The 18980-nt window shown below is 48.8% G+C and overlaps 2 protein-coding genes and 1 long non-coding RNA gene across 4 annotated transcripts; 1 reads left to right on the top strand and 2 right to left on the bottom strand.

Moving 5' to 3' along the window:
- Positions 1-4011: 4011 nt before the first annotated feature.
- LOC118547368 (uncharacterized) lies at positions 4012-6841 on the bottom strand. The gene is made up of 3 exons (XR_013441171.1): positions 6305-6841; positions 4585-4738; positions 4012-4335 (listed from the first exon to the last, which is right to left on the bottom strand). It is a non-coding gene; the product is annotated as an uncharacterized LOC118547368 (long non-coding RNA).
- Positions 6842-10047: 3206 nt separating this feature from the next.
- GADD45GIP1 (GADD45G interacting protein 1) lies at positions 10048-11992 on the top strand. The gene is made up of 2 exons (XM_036110818.2): positions 10048-10440; positions 11637-11992. The coding sequence occupies exons 1-2, from the start codon at positions 10091-10093 to the stop codon at positions 11956-11958; spliced, it is 672 nt and encodes a 223-aa protein (XP_035966711.1). The 5' UTR covers positions 10048-10090; the 3' UTR covers positions 11959-11992.
- A 519-nt stretch (positions 11993-12511) lies between these two features.
- On the bottom strand, positions 12512-18755 carry RAD23A (RAD23 nucleotide excision repair protein A). Of its 2 annotated transcripts, none has more exons than XM_036110817.2 (9): positions 18565-18755; positions 16815-16976; positions 16471-16652; positions 16280-16335; positions 16019-16146; positions 15680-15758; positions 15429-15559; positions 13345-13509; positions 12512-13264 (listed from the first exon to the last, which is right to left on the bottom strand). In XM_036110817.2, the coding sequence occupies exons 1-9, from the start codon at positions 18634-18636 to the stop codon at positions 13151-13153; spliced, it is 1089 nt and encodes a 362-aa protein (XP_035966710.1). In that variant the 5' UTR covers positions 18637-18755; the 3' UTR covers positions 12512-13150. The 2 variants fall into 2 exon arrangements, with proteins under 2 accessions (XP_035966710.1, XP_035966709.1); XM_036110816.2 differs by having other exon boundaries at positions 15429-15562.
- Between the last annotated feature and the right edge of the window lie 225 nt (positions 18756-18980).

Below are 18980 nucleotides of genomic sequence, written 5' to 3' on the forward strand. Positions count from 1 at the left end.
CCCGCATTGGGCTCCTTGCTCAGCCGGGAGCCTGTTTCTCCCTCTGCCTGATGCTCCCCCTGCTTGTGCTCTCTCTCTGACAAATAAATAAAATCTTTTAAAAATTGTTTTAAGTAGGGGCGCCTGGGTGGCTCAGATGGTTAAGCGTCTGCCTTCAGCTCAGGTCATGATCCCGGGGTCCTGGAATCGAGCCCCACAGCTGGCTCCTGGCTCCTGGTTCGGCAGGGAGCCTCCCTCTCCCTCTGCTTCCCCCCCTGCTCATGCTCTCTCTCTCTGTATCTCTCTGTCTCAAATGAATAAATAAAATCTTTTTTTTTAATGTTTTATTTATTTATTCATGAGAGTCAGAGAGAGAGAGAGAGAGAGAGAGAGGCAGAGGCAGAGGGAGAAGCAGGCTCCCCGCCTAGCAAGGAGCCCGATGCGGGACTCGATCCCAGGACCCCGGGATCATGACCTCAGCCGAAGGCAGACGCTTAACCATCTGAGCCACCCAGGCGCCCCAATAAATAAAATCTTTTAAAAATTTTGTTTTAAGTATACAAAATGAAACATAAGAAAAGAAAAAAAGTACAAATGAAAGCAATCTATACCATTGGTCTGCCCCCTTGCTTTTTAAGTGAACTATTTCAGGCATTCAAATAAGTATAGACAAAAAATATATAACAAACACCCCTGTACTCATTACCACAATTAAAAAATTAAAAATTACAAATATGAGAGAAACTGGCTCTATACTTGTCCCTAATTCCTGGATTGGCCAATTTTAATTCCCATGCCTGTATTCATAGTTTTACTATTTATGCAATCATTCAGATACGCAAAGTTGTTTTGTTGTTTTAAATGTAATATACATGGTGTCATTATAGATCTTTTTAACTTTCATCTGTCTTCCACTTCATATTCCTTCCTTTCCACTCTGAAGAGTCTTCCGCTGCACATGTATCTCCCAAATTTATTTCTCCATTACCCAGTTTTTAACCATCACAATCAATCCTGCAAGGAACAATCTGGAACATGATTCTGCCCGTTAGAGTCATTTCTAATTGGGTAATCCATTCCCAGACCCTGCTCCAGATCGATTACAGTGGAATCTCTGGGGATGGGATCCAGGCATTGGTGTTTTTAAAAACCACCTCAGGGCTGCTGTGAACCCCTAGGGTGTACGGTTACATACAGCAGGGGGTCTGATACTTCAGCAATGCATCCCCGTCACCTGGAAGGCTCACTGTAGAGTATCTGACTCTGAGATGGAGCCTGAGAACCTGCATTTCTAACAATTCCCTGGTGATGGTGCTGCTGGGCTGAGGACCAAACTCTGAGAACCATGATTTATAGAACACCTTTATTCTCTTTCTCTTTCTTCTTTCTTTCTTTTCTTTCTTTCTTTCTTTCTTTCTCTTTCTTTCTTTCTTTCTTTCTTTCTTCTTTCTTTCTTTTTTTAGAGAGCACAAGCAGAGGGGGAAGGGCAGAGGGAGAGGGACAAGCAGGCTCCCCAGTGATCAGGGAGCCCGACGTGGGATTCAATCCCAGGACCCTGAGATTATGACCTGAGCCGAAGGCAGATGCTTAACCGACTGAGCCACCCAGGCTCCCCAAGAGCACCTTTATCCATTTTTAACATCTGCTTAGTATTCCATCCTGTAGATATTTAGTAGTTTCCTTAACCAGCTCTCTATTCTTGGACATTTATGTTATTTTCCATCTTGTTACTACCAAAAAAAAAAAAAAAAAAAAAATCCCTACAATGGAATATCATTCAGCTGTAAAGAGGAATGAAGTACATATTAATTTGCTCGGGCTTCCATAACAGAGGACCACAGACCAGGGGGCTTAATAAACAGAAATTTATTTTCTCACAGTTCTGGAGCCTAGGAATCTGAGATCAAGGGGTCACCTTAGTTAGTTTTTTTTTTCCTGAGGCCTCTCTCTTTGGCTTGTGGAAGAACATCTCCCTGTGTCTTGACATGATCCTCCTCCCGTGTGAGTCTGGGTTCAGATTTCCTTTTTTATAAGGATACCGGCATAGGGGCACCTGGGTGGCTCAGTCGGTTAAGCTTCTGCCTTCGGCTCAGGTCATGATCCCCGGGTCCTGGGATCGAGCTCCACGTGGGGCTCCTTGCTCAGCGGGGAGCCTCCTTCTCCCTCTGCCTGCCACTCCCCCTGGTTGTGCTCGCTTGCTCTCTCTCTCTGTCAAATAAATAAATAAAATCTTAAAAAAAAAAAAAAAGATACCAGCATAATGGATTGGGGCCCACCGTACTGACCTCATTTTAGTTACTTTTTTAGAGACCATATTTCTAGACATGGTCACATTCTGAGGTGCTAAGAGTTAGCACTTTAACATATGAATTGTGGGGGGGACACGAGTCAGTCCAACAAAGATTGAACATCGAAAACGTGCTAAGTAAAAGAATCCAGACACAAATGGTCACAAATTACTCTGTTTTTATGAAATATCCAGAATTAGGCAAATCTATAGAGACAGAAAGTAGGTTACTGGTTGCCAGGAACTGAGGGGAGGAGGTAAGGGGGAGTGACTGTTAATGGGGATGGAATTCCCTTTCGGGGTGATGGAAATGCTCCAGAACTAGAGAGTTGCTAGTCGCACAACACTATGAATGTGTTAAATTCCACTGGATTGTTCACTTTATTTTTTTAATAGTTTTTATTTATTTATTTATTTGAGAGAGAGAAAGAGTGCATGTGGGAGGGGGAGGGAGAGGGAGAGAGAATCCCAAACAAACTCTCCGCTGAACTTAGAGCCCAGCACGGGGCTCCATCTCATGACCCCAAGATCATGAAACCAAGAATCAGACGCCTGGGGCGCCTGGGTGGCTCAGTCGTTAAGCGTCTGCCTTCGGCTCAGGTCATGATCCCAGGGTCCTAAGATCGAGCCCCGCATCGGGCTCCCTGCTCAGCAGGAAGCCTGTTTCTCCCTCTCCCACTCCCCCTGCTTGTGATCCCTCTCTCGCTGTCTCTCTCTCTGTCAAATAAATAAATAAAATCTTAAAAAAAATAAATACAATGATTAATTTTAGGGGTCAATTTGAGACCTGCCCTCAGAAGCCTCTCCACTCTATGCCCCCCACCCCCACTCCCACCCTACCCCACCCCAGTGCCATTTGGGTGCTGCCATGTGTAGAGCCCTGGCCAGTGGCTGGAACTCAGCTGAGGCTACTTTGACATCAAAGTGTCTACTCTTAGCTTCTAAACTGGTGTTTCTCAGAATGGATCCCAAATTTCCTGGTCTGGTAGGAAACTGTTGCCCTTCAGCCCCATTGCGGGCACTTACTTCTTTCACCTCCGTTATAATTATTTGTGTGTCTCACCCACAAGACTGTGAGCTGTTTGAGGTCAAGGGCCAGCTCTACTTCATTACCTATCTCTTCAAAGGTTCAAAAAGTAGAAGAGGTGACTGCAGAGTTAAACATGAATGACAAGAAAGAGCCCACCATATAAAGATTCTGGAAGACAGTTCTAGACATAACAGCAAAGATAATGCAAAGGCCCTGAGACCAGTGCAGGTCAGGGACCACATGGCCCCTTCTACCTCCTAATGGGTCTTCTTGCGTCTGCATGTCGCCCCACTCAATGTCTTTCCTTCTCAGCAGCCAGAGGAGAACCATAAATCATATCCATCTCTTCTCTGCTCAGAGACTTCCCATGGTTCCCCATTGCCCTTGGAATAAACCGAACTCCTCACCATGGCCTATAATGCCTGCATGGCTGACCCCTGTTTATCACTGTGCAATGCACCTCCTTCCTCAATCCCCTCATTCACTTAGACCTCAACCACACTGGTCATGTGTCCCTCAGCAAACCCTGGGGAAGGACTTGTTGGGCACCCCAGGGAAACCTCCCAGTGGGCACAGGGGGACATGGATAGGGAGGCTCACTGCAGCATTATTTTTGCAATCAAGAAAAATTGGAACCAAATGTCCATCAAAACAGCCTGTTGGAATATTCATATATGTTATTCGTAACATGAACAATATTGAGCAGAGATTTTTTGAAACTTTTTTTTTTAACTTTTATTTTTTACAACTAAGTGCAGTGAGAAATACAGTTTATACTGTGAACCAGAGGTGGAAGAATGTACTTTCCAAAGAGACCTCAACAGTATGCCCCATCCCACATACAATTCTTTGCATGTGACCTTGAAAATCCTTTGACTGGGAGCTCCTGGGTGGCTCAGTTGGTTAAGCGTCTGCCTTCGGCTCGGGTTCTGATCTCAGGGTCCTGGGATGGCACCCAGCATCGGGCTCCCTGCTCGGCGGGGAGCCTGCTTCTCCCTCTCCCTCTGCTGCTCACTCTGCTTGTGCTCTCTCACTCTCTCTGTCAAATAAATAAATAAAATATAAAAAAATGTGTTTTTTTAAAAAGAAAGAAAATCCTCTGATTGCATGACAATCTTTGACCCCTTCCCTTGAACCCAGACAACCTTTATGACTGGTTACACCAACAGCATAGAGCAGAAATGATGTCATGTGACTTCTGAGATTCAGTCATAAAAATGCCATGCACTTCAGCCTTGGGCACTAGGGACCCAGCTACCATGTTGTGAGGAAGCTCAAATTGGCTCACATGGAGAAACCACTTTGTAGAGGATATTCAGCCAATAGCCCAGCTGAGACTTCAGCCATCATCAATGACGAGACCTGAATGAAGGGAGATGCCTTCTAATGATTCTGGTAGCCAGGCCTCAATTCATTCAACTTCAAATTCTTCCCAGCTGAGGCTGCAGAAAGCAAGGAGCAGAGACAAGCCATCCCCACTGTGCTCTGCCCAAATTCCCTTTTTTTTTTTTTTTTTTTTTTGCGAAGTTGTATTTAAATTCTAGTTAGTTAACATACAGTGCAATATTGGCTCAGGAGTAGAACTCAGTGGTTCATCACTTACATACAACACCCAGTGCTCATCACAAGTGCCCTCCTTAATCCCCATCATCCATCTAGCCCATCCCCCTCACCTCCCTCCATCAACCCTCAATTTGTTCTCTATAGTTATGAGTTTCTTATGGTTTGTTTCCCGCTCTCTTTTCCTCCCCTCCCATATGTTTATCTGTTTTGTTTCTTCAATTCCATGTATGAGTGAAATCATAGGTATTTGTCCTTCTCTGACTGACTTATTTTGCTTAGCATAATACCCTCTAGCTCCATCCACATCACTGCAAATGGCAAGATTTCGTTATTTTTGATGGCTGAGTAATATTCTATTGTATATATACACACCACATCTTTTTTTTTTAAGTTTTTATTTATTTATTTGAGGGACAGACAGAGATAGCGAGAGAGAGAGCACATGAGCGGGGAGCAGAGGGAGAAGCAGGCTCCCCAATGAGCAGGGAGCCCCATCTGGGGCTCCATCCCAGGACCCTGGGATCATGATCTGAGCCAAAAGCAGACACTTAACCAACTGAGCCATCCAGGCGCCCCACACCACATCTTCTTTATCCAGTCATCATTAGATGGACATTTAGGCTCTTTCCATAGTTTGGCTATTGTTGATAACCAAATTCTTGAACTACACACTCTATGAGCATAATCAAAATGGTTGTTTGGGGCAAGGTTTGTTAGCATCATCTGCAACTGGAACACTAGTATATACAAACATGTGTATGTGACAGAAATAAAAGTTTTACCAAAGGATACTTAACCCTTACTACATGTGATACAATCTGATATTTTTATTCTATTCTATTTTTTCTATTAAAAAATAACCTCTGTACACCCGTGTTCATGGGAGCATTACTCACAACAGCCAAAAGGTGGAAGGAGCCCAGGTGTCCATCAGTGGACGAATGAATTAACAAAATTTGGTAAATACGTATGAGGGAATGTCATTCAGTCTTAAAAACGAAGGAAATTCTGACACATGCTACAATGGGGACATTATTGAGGACATTATGCTAAGTGAAATAAGCCAGTCACAAAAGGGTAAATGCTGTATGATTCTCCTGATATGAAGTCCCTAGAGTCGTCAAATTCATAGAGACAGAAATAGAATGGTGGGTGCCAGGGGCTGAGGGAGGGAGGAATGAGGAGTTAGTGTTTAACAGGGACAGTTTCTGTTTTGCAAGATGACAAAGTTCTAGAGCTCATTGGTGGTAATGATTGAGCAACAGTGTGGATGTGCTTACCGCCACTGAATAGCACACTTTAAAATGATGATGCTGGCAAATTTTATGTGTGTTTTGTCACAATTTTTTAAACAAATAATTTTTGAAATAAAAAGTTTTCTATGAGCCATTCTCCCCTTAATTGTAAACCTAGAAATAAACAAATAAATGCTAGTTGTAACCCACCTCATTGATTTCCTGAGTTAATAATGGGCCCCCGGGGGCGCCTGGGTGGCTCAGCCATTAAACGTCTGCCTTCGGCTCAGGTCATGATCCCAGGGTCCTGGGATCGAGTCCCACATCGGGTTCCTTGCTCGGCAGGAAGCCTGCTTCTCCCTCTCCCACTCCCCCTGCTTGTGTTCCCTCTCTCTCTGTGTCTCTCTCTGTCAAATAAATAAATAAAATCTTTAAAAAAAAAATAATGGGCCCCCGAACCCACAGTGTGAAAAACAGCTACACAGCATGTACACTAAATCTCTAGGCACCTGGAAAGCGTGAAGTTGAGGGAGAAAAGTTGCAAACTAATACATTCAGAATACCACTAGTGTAAACTGTTTAAAAATACATATTGTGGGCGCCTGGGTGGCTCAGTCAGTTGAGCGTCTGCCTTTGACTCGTGTCATGATCCCAGGGTCCTGGGATGGAGCCCCACATCGGGCTCCCTGGTCAGTGCACAGCCTGTTTCTCCCTCTGACCCTCCCCCTCCCACTGCCCGTGCTCGCTCGCTCTCTCTTGCTCTCCAATAAATAAAATCTTTAAAAAAATAAAAATATATATTGCATATTGTTTTGAAGACTCCAGATAAATAGCAAATGCATAAAGTTTGGTCTGGTCCTGGAAGAATAAGCTAATTTCAAAATAATTGTTACTCCTGAGAAGGGTGGGGAGGGAAAGGGGTGGCGTTTGTCGGTGGAGGCCTTACTGTCATTGGAGGCTTTCATAGTAGGGGGGCAAGTTTTTTTAAAAAGAGTTTTTTAAAAAAGGATCTGAAGGTGGGTACCTGAGGGGAGGGCGGTAGAGGGGATGGAAGGGGGTGAAGGGGGGGTGGAGAGGTGTGGAGGGATAGGCAAAATAGGTGAAGGGGGTTAAGAGGTACAAACTTCCAGTTATAAAATAAAGTCACAGGGATGACAAGTATAGCATAGGGAATATAGTCAATAATATTGTAATAACATTGTAAGGTGACAGATGGTGACTACACTTATCGTGGTGAGCATTTTGTAATCTATGTAATTGTCAAATCACTACACTGAACACCTGAAAATAATATGATATTGTATATCAACTATACTTCCATTTAAGAAAAAAAGATCTGGGGCACCTGGGTGGCTCAGATGGTTAAGCGTCTGCCTTCGGCTCAGGTCATGATCCCAGGGTCCTGGGATCGAGTCCCGCATCGGGCTCCCTGCCCTTTGGGGAGTCTGCTTCTCCCTCTGGCTCCCTCTCTCTTTCTCTCTCTCTCTCTCTGTCTGTCTCTCATGAATAAATAAATAAAATCTTAAAAAAAAATAAAAATTAAAAACAAAAAAAGATCTGAAGCAATCTAATCAAAATGTTAGTATCTGTTAACTCTGGGTGATAACATATGTGACTGTACTCATCTGTCCTTGCGAAATAATTCGTTAACACTGTAAATGACAATGTCTAAAGCAATGCTCTAGGATACGTAAGAAACTAACACAAGTCGGGAGAGGAGCTCAGGCAGGGGCGGGGGGTATGGGAGACAGGTGGGAGTACGACTGTTCACTATAATCCTTTTTGTTGCTTGTATTTTTATTTTTTTCACTTACAAAGTATAATAAACCTACAGGAAAGTATGCAGCCTACACATACACAGCTGACAGAATAATTATAACTCAGGCTCCACTGTAGCCCAGATCAAGAAATAACATTGGGGGCGCGCCTGGGTGGCTCAGGGGTTGGGTGTCTGCCTTCGGCTCAGGTCATGATCTCAGGGTCCTGGGATCGAGCTCCGCATCGGGCTCTCTGCTCAGTGGAGAGCCTGCTTCTCCCTCTCCCACTCCCCCTGCTTGTGTTCCCTCTCTGGCTGTGTCTCTCTCTGTCAAATAAATGGATGGAATCTTTAAAAAAGAAAAAAGAAAAAAGAAATAACATTAGGAATGCCTGGATGGCTCAGTTGGTTAAGCATCTGCCTTCAGCTCAGGTCATGATCCCAGAGTCCTGGGATCAAGTCCCACATCGGGCTCCCTGGTCAGTGCAGAGCCTGCTTCTCCCTCTGCCCCTCCCCCTGCTCGTGCTCCCTCGCTCTCTCTGACAAATAAATAAAATCTTAAAGAAAAGAGATAACATTAAATACAGTCCACTTGGAGAAAAGCAAACAGAACAAGAATGTCCAGCTCAATGACCTATTACCAAGTGACCCTCATCCCCCCCACATGACCACTACCCAGATGCCCCCTTATCCCCACCAGAGGTGTCCCATCTTGATTTCCAGAATAATCTTTATCCTTTACTGCTAAAGGTGTGCATCCATAATGACACCAGGATTTTTCCACTTTACATAAAAAGGACAATTTGTGTAAACTCTACCCAGTGAAAAACATTCCCTTATGAAAAGGAATCTCTTGGGCCCTGCCTCCTTTGTTGCAAATGAGGTCCCTGAGAATCACCCACGTTGAGATTACACCCAGCTGTAATTTCTGCTCTTGCATTCCTGTGTAGTATTGGTGTTGGTTGAAACATCAAAACTGAGGTCTCCATTCCCCTGTGAATGGACTCGGTGCCGGCTGTTTCCAGCTTGGGATTGACATAAATGATATATATGCTGCGGTTCTAAATTATGAACATTCTTCTCCAGGCTTCCTAGTTCACCCAGCAAACCGCAATTCGTGTGTGTGTGTGTGTGATAAAATATATATAACATAAATCATACCATTTTAATCATTTTCAAGTGTACCGTTCAGTGCTATTAAGCACATTCACATTGTTGTGCAACCATTATCACCATGCATCTCCAGAACTTTTTCATCTTCTCAAACAGGAACTCTGTCCCCATTAAAAGCTAACTCCCATTCTTTGTCTCCTCTGTCCCTGCCAACCACCATTCTACTTTCTGTCTCTATGAATTTGGCTACTCCAAAGACCCCATATAAGTGGAATCACATGATATATGTTCTTTTGTGACTGGCTTATTTCACTCAGCATAATGTCTTCCAGGTTCATCCATGTTGTAGCATGAGACAGAATTTCCTTCCTTTTTAAGGTTGAAACCCTGTTTTTAAAAAATACTGTTTAATTGCTACACCTTGATCAAACATTTTAAACATTTTTAAATATGAAAAATTAAATGAAAAGGCATAAAGTAACAAAATGTTTACAATAAAATGTAAAATAAAATTTCTACATAAATAAATAATCATACAACTTTAAATATTGTAGGTAGAAATTTAAATATTTAAAATTGTCTAGGTAAGGTTTTTATATAATTCTTTAAAATAAAAATCTTGAGATATTAAAAATCTAATTTAAAAGCATAAAATAAAGCATAAAAAATATTTAATGTTACGAACAATATTCAAGTATTTAAAATGAAATTTAAATATTTTAACGAGCATCTTTAAAAGATTCTAAATATTTAAAATATAAAGTAATATGTAAAAATAAAATAAAATATAAAGTAATATGTAGATGAAACTTCAAACTGCAGTAATATTTAAATTTTTAAATAAACAGTTGTTTAAAATTTAGACATTTAAATTTTGGAAATAAAAAATCAAATGCTACTTTAAATGTATAAAATTAAATTTTAATGAGATTTTAATAAATACCTGCTAAAATAAAATTTTAAATTATACTTGAAGATGTATAAAACATTCATTACCCCCTTCTCTCCCCGGCCCGGAACTGCGGCAGCAGGGACGCCCCTCGCCCCGCCCAGGCTGCCATCGGACCTCGCGCGCAGGCAGTGCTGTGGCCAGCCCGGCCGGCCCGCGAGGACCCCGCACAGCCAAGATGGCGGTGCCCGCGCGGCGGGCGCGCAGCCTGCTCGAGCTGCCGGCGATCCTGGGCCGGGGCTCCCGTGACTACCGGGCGCCGCCGCCCCCACGCCGCTCGCCAGGGCCCTGGTGGCCGGACCCGGACGACCCGCTGACCCCGCGCTGGCAGCTGGGGCCGCGCTACGCGGCCAAGCAGTTCGCGCGGCACGGCGCCGCCTCCGGGGTGGCCGCCGGTTCGCTGTGGCCGTCGCGGGAGCAGCTGCGCGAACTGGAGGCTGAGGAGCGCGAATGGTGCCCGAGCCTGGCGGCCATGCAGGAGTCGCTGCGGGTGCAGCAGCTGGCAGAGGAGCAGAAGCGTCAGGCCAGGTGTGTGCGGTCGGGTAGGCGCGGGGCTGTGGGCTGAGGACCTCCAGTGCGCGAGGCCTTGTCCCAGGTGCTGAGCACGTAGCAGAGAACAAGATAATCTCAGATGGCGGCAGTGGACCATTAGGAAAATAAAATTGGGTGAAAAATGTGTGTGCCGGAGGACGACTTTGGTTTGTGAGACTTCGAACCTAATGTGGGCAGACTAGGTGGTGGGCTGTGGGTGGAACCTAAGGACTTGATCCTTAGAGACCTGAATGACCAGACATAGCCATGGGGAGATCTTAGGGAGTGTTCCTGGTAGAAGGAACCGCTGGTGCAAAGACCCTGAGGTAGGAATATGCTTTAAGGAGCTACCAGGAGGTCAGTGTGGCTGGGGAAGAGTGGGAGGTGATGGGGCCTGGAGTCAAGGGCAGAGGTCGGACTTGCAGACAGGTCTGAAGGATAGACTTGGGAGAATGCAAGACCAGGAACAGCAGGATGGTGCCACTTCCTGGAGGGCAGGCACGTTGGGGGAGGCCAAACGTGTTCCTGCTTTTCATTGTTCTGGTCCTCACAATAACTCTAGGAGGAAGAGGGGATCACCCTCATTTTAAAGAGACGAAAACCCGAAGCCTGAGAGTTTGTGGAGTCACTTGTCCAGTCACCCAGGCAGTAAACTGGAGCTAGAATGTGAACCCGTCTCTGTCCCATCCTAGCTGGATAACCCTGCCATGGGGTAGATCTTTCAGCTTGACGTCTCTAATCCTTAAAATGGGGCTGTGACTGGCACCTACAAACTCACAGGATTGGAGGGAAAGGTCCAATCCATTTCTTGCCTTTACAACTGGGCCTGGCATACAGTAGGTGCTCAGTGATGTCTGCAGGATGAAGGAGTGTGCTGTGGGAATGGCCATATGGTGTGCAGCTCTCGGATGGCTCAGTGAAATGCTGAGTTGACTTGGGGTCTCCTCCTAAGGTGGTTAGCTCTCTTGTGCTCAAGGTCACACACAAGTTAATTCATCTCTCCTGTTACTTCACTTGTCTGGGACTTTTCCTGACAGTTTTCATGACCACCCTAAGTCTTCCCAGTTTTTCATCTCCACTGGGGGAGTTGGGGGAGTTGTAATGTGGGCAGACTAGGTGCTGGGCTGTGGGTGGACGGGTGCTCCTCTTCTGGCTGGGTGTTGTTGTCTTCATCCCTCTACCCTCCCCTGCAGGGAGCAGCTCATTGCAGAGAGAATGGCCAAGATGCCACAGATGATTGAGAACTGGCGGCGGCAGCAGCAGGAGCGCAGGGAACAGGAGCAGGCAGACAAGGAGCGGCGGGCCCGGCTGCAGGCTGAGGCCCAGGAACGCCTGGGCTACCATGTGGACCCGAGGAGTGCCCGCTTCCAGGAGCTGCTGCAGGACCTGGAGAAGCAGCAGCGCAAACGCCTCAAGGAGGAGAAACAAAGACAGAAGAAGGAGGCCCGAGCTGCTGCACTGGCTGCTGCTGCTGCGGCCCCAGACTCGGCAGCCTCCGTGGCACCCAGGTCCTGAGCTGGCCTCTCCCAATAAAATCTGCTGCCCCACAGCCCTGGCCCTGCACAGTTGTGTGTCCACGCTCATCACACCCCTTCCGGGGCCCCCCAACACCTGGGGCCAGGGAATCCCCCACCCACCCTTCCTGGCTCTGCTCACTCAGGGACTCTAGGCCACGCCGACTCACTGGGGCTTCAGGGGGAGGAAGGGGGATGCAATGGGGAAATAATGGAGGAGCAGATGGCAGAGGAGAAGAAGGCTTCTGTTTACCAACATTAATCTCCGGTAATTAGCCGATTACTAGGGGGGGAATTGTAGCCAAAACAGACTGTGGTGGTGATGGTGGGGGGCAGGGAGAACCAGCCCTTCCAAGGCTAAGTTGGGGCTGGGGCCCACTGCCTGGGAATGAGATAGCCTCAAGGGGGGTGTGGAGACACTGGGAGCCCCAATCTGCAGAGGCTGACAGACCACTCTGCCCCCTTCTCAGCACGGCCATGTCACCTGTGCCCAACTAGCCCCCAGACCCAGACAAGCTGGAGCAGGAAGCCCCAGTAGGCACACACCACAGGACTGGCTTTTAAAACTTTATTCACTTCAAAACCTTTATCAGAGACACGGTTCTGTCCTTGGGGGGGGGGGGGGGCTTGACCTCCAGAACAGCTCTGGTGTTACCCCCTCCCCAGGCAGGAGAAACCAGGCCTCCTCTCCGGCGAACGGATGCAGGCCAGACTGGGGAGGAGGGGGTCCTTGAGCCTCTGAGTGCTTACCCCAGATGGAAAGGTTGGGGCACTCTAATGGAGGATCAAAGTTTGGGGCTCTAGCTTCCCCTCACCCTGGAAGAAGGCGCGGGGAGGTCTCAGGGGCTCTTCGGGGGAGGGGGAAGCAAGCAGCCGCCTCTCCATCTGGCTGCAGGGAGCTGGGACAGAGGCCAAGAGGGGCCCATCTGTCGCCTCCAGTCCTGCCAGTTTCTTAGAGCAGGCAGGGCTGGGGCGGGGGATGGGGGACAGCTGTCTGGCCTAGGTCTTCTCAGGCCAAGATGGGAATGGGGGCCACTTGAGGAGGGTGGGAAATCGGGGTGGGTTTTTTTTTAAGGTTTTTGATTTTTTTCCACTTCTTAAATAAACATGAATATATATATATTTTTTTCTTTTATAAAACTTTTGTGGAGTTGGGGGGTGGGGAGGTTGGGGGGCGGCCTGGCCTCCCTGCATCACTCATCATCAAAGTTCTGACTCAGAAGGAAGTTGGCAGCCAAGTTCTCGTTTTTTTCACAAGCGAAGTAGGCCTGGATCACCAAGCTCTCTGGGAAGCCCAGGGCTTTCAACTGCAGGAAGATGGATGGGTATCAGCAGGGCCTCAGGGCCCTGCCCACCAGGGAGGTCTCCCCTCAGCCAGGCTTCTTACCCTCTCTATAGCTTCTTTCTCCTGTGGTGTCACCTGGATGTAGTTCATCTGCGGAGCCTCCTCACCTATGGCGCCCACCTCACCCTCCACATCAGAGATGTCTGCCAGCTCCCCGGGGGGCTCATTGAGCATCTGGATGAACTGCTCCTGGTGCCGACTAATTTGCTGTGGGAGACAGGAAGGGACTGTGACCCACAGCCCTTGATGCCCACCCACCCCGCCCCCACCAGGTCCCTATCACAGCCCTGCTTTTTCATTCCCTCAGCACATATTTAGAGGGTGCCCATTCTGGCCAAACAGCAACACAATAGTGGATACAGGCCCTGTCCTGGTGGAGCTGATGTTCCAGGGCAGGGCGACAGGCTATAAACAAATAAATGGGTAGGGGAGAAGAACCATGAGAGACGATGGACTCTGAAAAACAAACTGAGAGTTCTAGAAGGGAGGGGGGTGGGAGGATGGGTTAGCCTGGTGATGGGTATTGAGGAGGGCACGTTGTGCATGGAGCACTGGGTGTTATGCACAAACAATGAATCATGGAACACTATATCTAAAACTAATGATGTAATGTATGGGGATTAACGTAACAATAAAAAAATTAAAAAAAAAACAAAACAAATAAATGGGTAATTATTTACAATAGAAATAGTGGGCCTCGCATACAGTAAGGCAAACACTGGACTAGAAAAAATCCTGCAGGCCAGGAAAGAGGGGCCTGTGATCTGCAGGATGGGAAGGGAAGTTCCCTCCAGGTAGAACAGTAAGTGCAAAGGCCTGGAGATAAAAATGCACCTGACAAATCCCAGAAAACAGAAGATCCATGTGGCAGGAACAAAGTAAACAACAGAAGGGGGACAAAACAAAGAGAGGAAGGCAAAGACCAGACCTGCTTTCTTCTATAGCCTTCTAGTATGAAAAGACACCGCAGTGATGGTTAAATAGAGCAAGACGCGATCTGGTGTACATTTTAAAAAGACTAATTTATCTGGGTGTTGCACATCTGGGGTTCTACAACTCTCTACAACTCTACTTTTACGTACGTCTGACTTTAACTTCACCTCAAAAAGTGCTTTCTCAGGAACCTGGCTCCTGGTGGAGAATGGACCGTGGGGGCTGTGCAGAGGCGAAGGCCTGGGGGGTGGCTGCCAGGGAACTGGGTGGGAGTTGAGGTGGCAGCCACAGGGGTTGAGTGCAGGGCTGGGCTGAGTGAGATGTTCTGGCAAGACAGGTGATGGACGACCCCAGCAGGTGCACAGGGCCTGAGGCTCAAGCAACCCCAGGCTGGTCTTTGCAGGGATGGGGAGGGCTGAGGAGGATCTGCTCTGAAGTCTTAAGACACCTACAAAGCACTTTCATGCCTGTGTCAAGTCAGCCATGGATAAGCGTGGCATTTGGAGGTTCAGGTTGGTTACATCAATCTGGGGGGGAACATCATCACTCAAGGTGATACAGAGGGAACGCTAAACAGAGAAGAAGAGCGAAGGTGTGCAGCCTGAGCCCTGTAACACCAGAGAAGGTAAGCAGGACGCAGCACAAGAGACTGAGATGTGCAGCAGCAGTGGATGCCAGGCCCTAAACCAGGAGAGGCAGGCCTTTACAGAGGATCCAGAAAACCCCGTCACACCCAGGAGCCACTGCCCCTCTGCACAGGAACCTTCAAGGGCAGGATGGAGCCTTGCTGAGCACCGTGGTCCCAGAGCCAACTGGGACACACTGGTCCTGGGTGGTGCCATGCAACCCCGTGGACACTGAGGATGCACTAACTGTACATGAGGCCAAGCCAGAGCCAAAAGACCCAGAAGGTAGAGCAAAGGACCCAGAGGCTGGAGGTAGACACACACACCACCAGCTGCCAAGACTGCTCCAGACCTCTGGCATCTTCCTCTGTGGGACAATGACAACACCACCCACACCTCACGAGGTGTTTGAGAAAATGACAAGAAACCCGGCAGAGCATCAGACTGTACAGAGCAGCAGGGAGTTGTCATTAGCCCTGCTTTCCAAATACAAAGGGACTCCCACATACCACACTGGGCCAGGCTAGCTTTCTGGGGCCCTGGCTCCCTCCATCCCCAGGGCCGCACCTGCAAAAGCTGAGGATTCTCTTGGCCCAGCTGCTGGAGCAGGGCAGGCAACAGTGCCGGGTTCTGCTGAATCACCTGCCGCATGTTCTGGAACTGGGGCTGGTCCCGCAGGAACTCCAGGGGGTTCTCTCCTGCTGGCAGGAGAAAGGTGTGTATTCAGACACCATGCTGGACTCCCAGAAGCTTGGGGTGGGGGAGTCCCAACACTTTGACAGCAGACACCCCACATGCACATCTCCCAATCCACTCACCTCCTTCTGTGGCTGGCTGCTCCGACACCTGGCTCTCCTGGACAGAACTATGTTCTGGCTCGGGGCTCCCAGGAATTCCCTGTCAGGGGTCCTATTTAGTTCTAATGCACAGACTGCCCGCTGCCTCCCTTCTGCATGCTCAGCCCTGGCAGAAGACGGGTGAGGCCTCGGCCCTGCCCTCCACAGACCCACCCCAGGCTCCTCCAGGAAGGCTTTCCTGGCTGGAACCACAACCCAAAGGCTCCTGAGGGCAGGTTTTGCCTCCCTGACCACCCATCAGGGCACGTAAGCCCATGTACTCCCTTGAGGCCTCCCCAGGAGGGAGCAGCCCCACCTCACCGTGAGTAGATACTCCACGGCTCGGTGGGGGTTGTTGTAGCTGGCTCTCAGGGCGGCCACGACCCGCTCCCGCTCATATCCCATGGACATGATCTCTGTCAGCATCGTCTCATACTCAGAACCAGTCACTGTGGAGGGAGCAGCAAGGCCTGGGTCACCAAGGAGGGGGAAGGGTAGCTCCCAGGCCCTCCCACACCCACACAAGGCCCAGCTGCTGGCTGGGGCACCCAACTGCTTCTGCCCTGGGGACCACCCACCCACCTAGCGTGGATGCCGCGTCTTCCTCTCGCCCGCTGCTACCTGAAGAGGGAACAGAGCTGCAAATTCAAGAGAGAGAAATCGGACCCTGGCTTCTGGCGGCTTGCCCTCCCCCAAGTATGCAGAAACACGTATGTGTTGGAAGGTGCTGGGAGAACAGGGCCCAAGCTGGGGCTTCTGCTCCCTGGCCTTACCCTGACACGGACTCCGGGGATGTCGTGGGGACTGATTCCTCCGATGGGCTCTTGTCCTCTCTGGCAGTAGGTGGGGGATGGGACATGCCTGAGGCAGGGGCCGGAGGAAAGGATGTGGAGGACTCCGGGGCAGCAGTGGGTGAGGCTTCTGGGGGTACTGAGGTGCCTGGGCTAGTTTTGGCCTGTGACACCCAGAAAAAGGAGCAGGCATCAATACCCCTATCTAGCCCCAACACCCCATCTCAGCCCCGCCCTATTCACAGCTAATCTCTCCCGGGCACACTGGCTCTTTGTCAGCTCCCCAGCTAATTCACCCATCCTCCCAACCAGCACCCTTCACCCACCTTGGTCACCATAACGACCACAAAGTTCTTCTCATCAATGCGATAGTCCCTGATGGGCACGTCATCACTCAGAATCTTGCCAGCATAAATAAGTTTCTGTCCAGCCACGGGGAAGGCATCACGACCCTTCTCAGCTTCTATCTTTTCCTTTAGCACCTTCACCTGGAAGGAGAGGAACACTCATTGCAAACCGCAAGATTCTTTTTTTTGGGGGGGGGGGGCTACAAGCCTCAATGGCAGAGAAGCTAAGCTTCATAATCAACCATGCCAGATTCGAATTTGTTTGCTCATCCCACCTTCAACAGAGTGTTTACTGAACGCTTCACGCCAGGTGCTACTCTAGCTACTGAGCATATAACCTAACAAGGGACAAAACTCAACACAAGTCCCTGCTTCCGCGGAGGTAACAGTAATGAAAGGAAAAGAGAAAACGAATATAACTTCAGATAATTAAAATATGATGAAAAATTAAACAAAATAAAAGGGAGATAAGGGGCGCCTGGGTGGCTCAGTTGGTTAAGCGACTGCCTTCAGCTCAGGTCATGATCCTGGAGTCCCGGGATCGAGTCCCGCATCGGGCTCCCTGCTCAGCGGGGAGTCTGCTTCTCCCTCTGACCCTCCTCCCTCTCATGCTCTCTGTCTCTCATTCTCTCTCAAATAAATACAATCTAAAAAAATAAAATAAAATAAAATAAAAAAGGGAGATAAGATTCTTCATTCCACACTGCTGACAGTGCTTGGTTTTTGCCAAAGGCATCTTATACGGACAATACTAACCTAAGTGTATACATATCACTTTTAAAGCCTCACCACTGCATAAAGTAAATTATCAATAGCCCTGTTTTATATTTGAGAAAACAGAGATATAGAGAGATTAAGTAGTTTGCCCAAATTCAAATATTTGGGCTGATCGAAAAATAAGAGTGCTTCCTTTTCTACAACACATAAAGAGTTCAGTGTCTCCTTCATGAGATAGTTGTGCAAAGAGTGCCAAACACATAGACATTCAATATGTCTGTTAGGTCATAAGCCTCTTTTCAGCTAAAAATGCAGCGCAATGTTTAGACTATGCGTTCTCACATGAGGCAAAACCAAATTTGAATCCCCGTTCTGCCATTACTTGCTTTCTGTGACTGTACCAAAGTTCCCTAATTCCTAAATTTCCACATCTGTAAAATGGAATACAAGAATCAAGAATGCTCAAGTGATAAGTCTGTTTTGCATCTTTAGTAAGATAACAATCGCTCAGCATCTGGTAAAGAACAAACCGCCAACAAACACAGACCACTGAAACTCAGGTCGTTTATTATTATCACCGTCACTGCCGTCACCACTCGGCATCTCCTGGTCACTACTCCCAAATTCGGCCACCAACGTCCTGAGGAGACGCCTACAAAGCTGGGAACTCGGGAGTCCCCGTCCCGGAGAGCGTGGCCCGGCCGGGAATCTGAACCTGCGGCTCCCGCGACCCGCGAGGGCGCAGACACTGGAGCTGGGGCCTGATGGGTGCCCCGGGGGTGGGGCCTCGTCCGGAGACCGGCCCATAAGCGCCATCAGCACGAGTCGCCGGCGGCTGAGCCGAGAACCGAACGGAGGTTCGGGAAAGTCAGGCAGGCTGGAAGGGGTGGGCAGAGCCCTGCCCGCGCCGTCCTTCCCGCCCCTCCTGTCGGAATCCCGTCCTCCCCGCCCCCACCCCCCACCCCCCCCGGCACCCGTCGTTCCCACCCCTGGGCTCCGGTCCAGCTCCCACCGTCTCGTCAGGCTCCATGCGGATTTTGAAGGTCTGCTGCTGCAGCGTTTTGAGCGTGATGGTGACGGCCATGGCGGGGCCGGAGCGACGCGGCGGCCCCGGGATCCTCACACAACATGCAACTCACGCCGCCGCCATCTTAGCGCCCAGCCGCGCCGCGAGGCGACCGCTTCCGGGGCAGGCGGTGCGCGCGCCGACCACCAGGCACGTGACCTGCGCGCGCCACCTTAGCCTTGGTGGGCATGCGCAAGAGGGAGGCCTTTGGCCAGGCATGCGCAGACTAAACTAGTCGCCCGGAGGCAGCTTCTCCTTCGACACGCATACACATCACGTGGCTTCCTGAGTGACGCCATGCCCGTTAGCGGTGACGTCGTACGGCCACAAAATGGCTCCGACATGCCCCCTTTCATGCCCTT

This window comes from Halichoerus grypus, chromosome 1 (assembly GCF_964656455.1).
Source record: "Halichoerus grypus chromosome 1, mHalGry1.hap1.1, whole genome shotgun sequence".
Taxonomy (NCBI): domain Eukaryota; kingdom Metazoa; phylum Chordata; class Mammalia; order Carnivora; family Phocidae; genus Halichoerus; species Halichoerus grypus.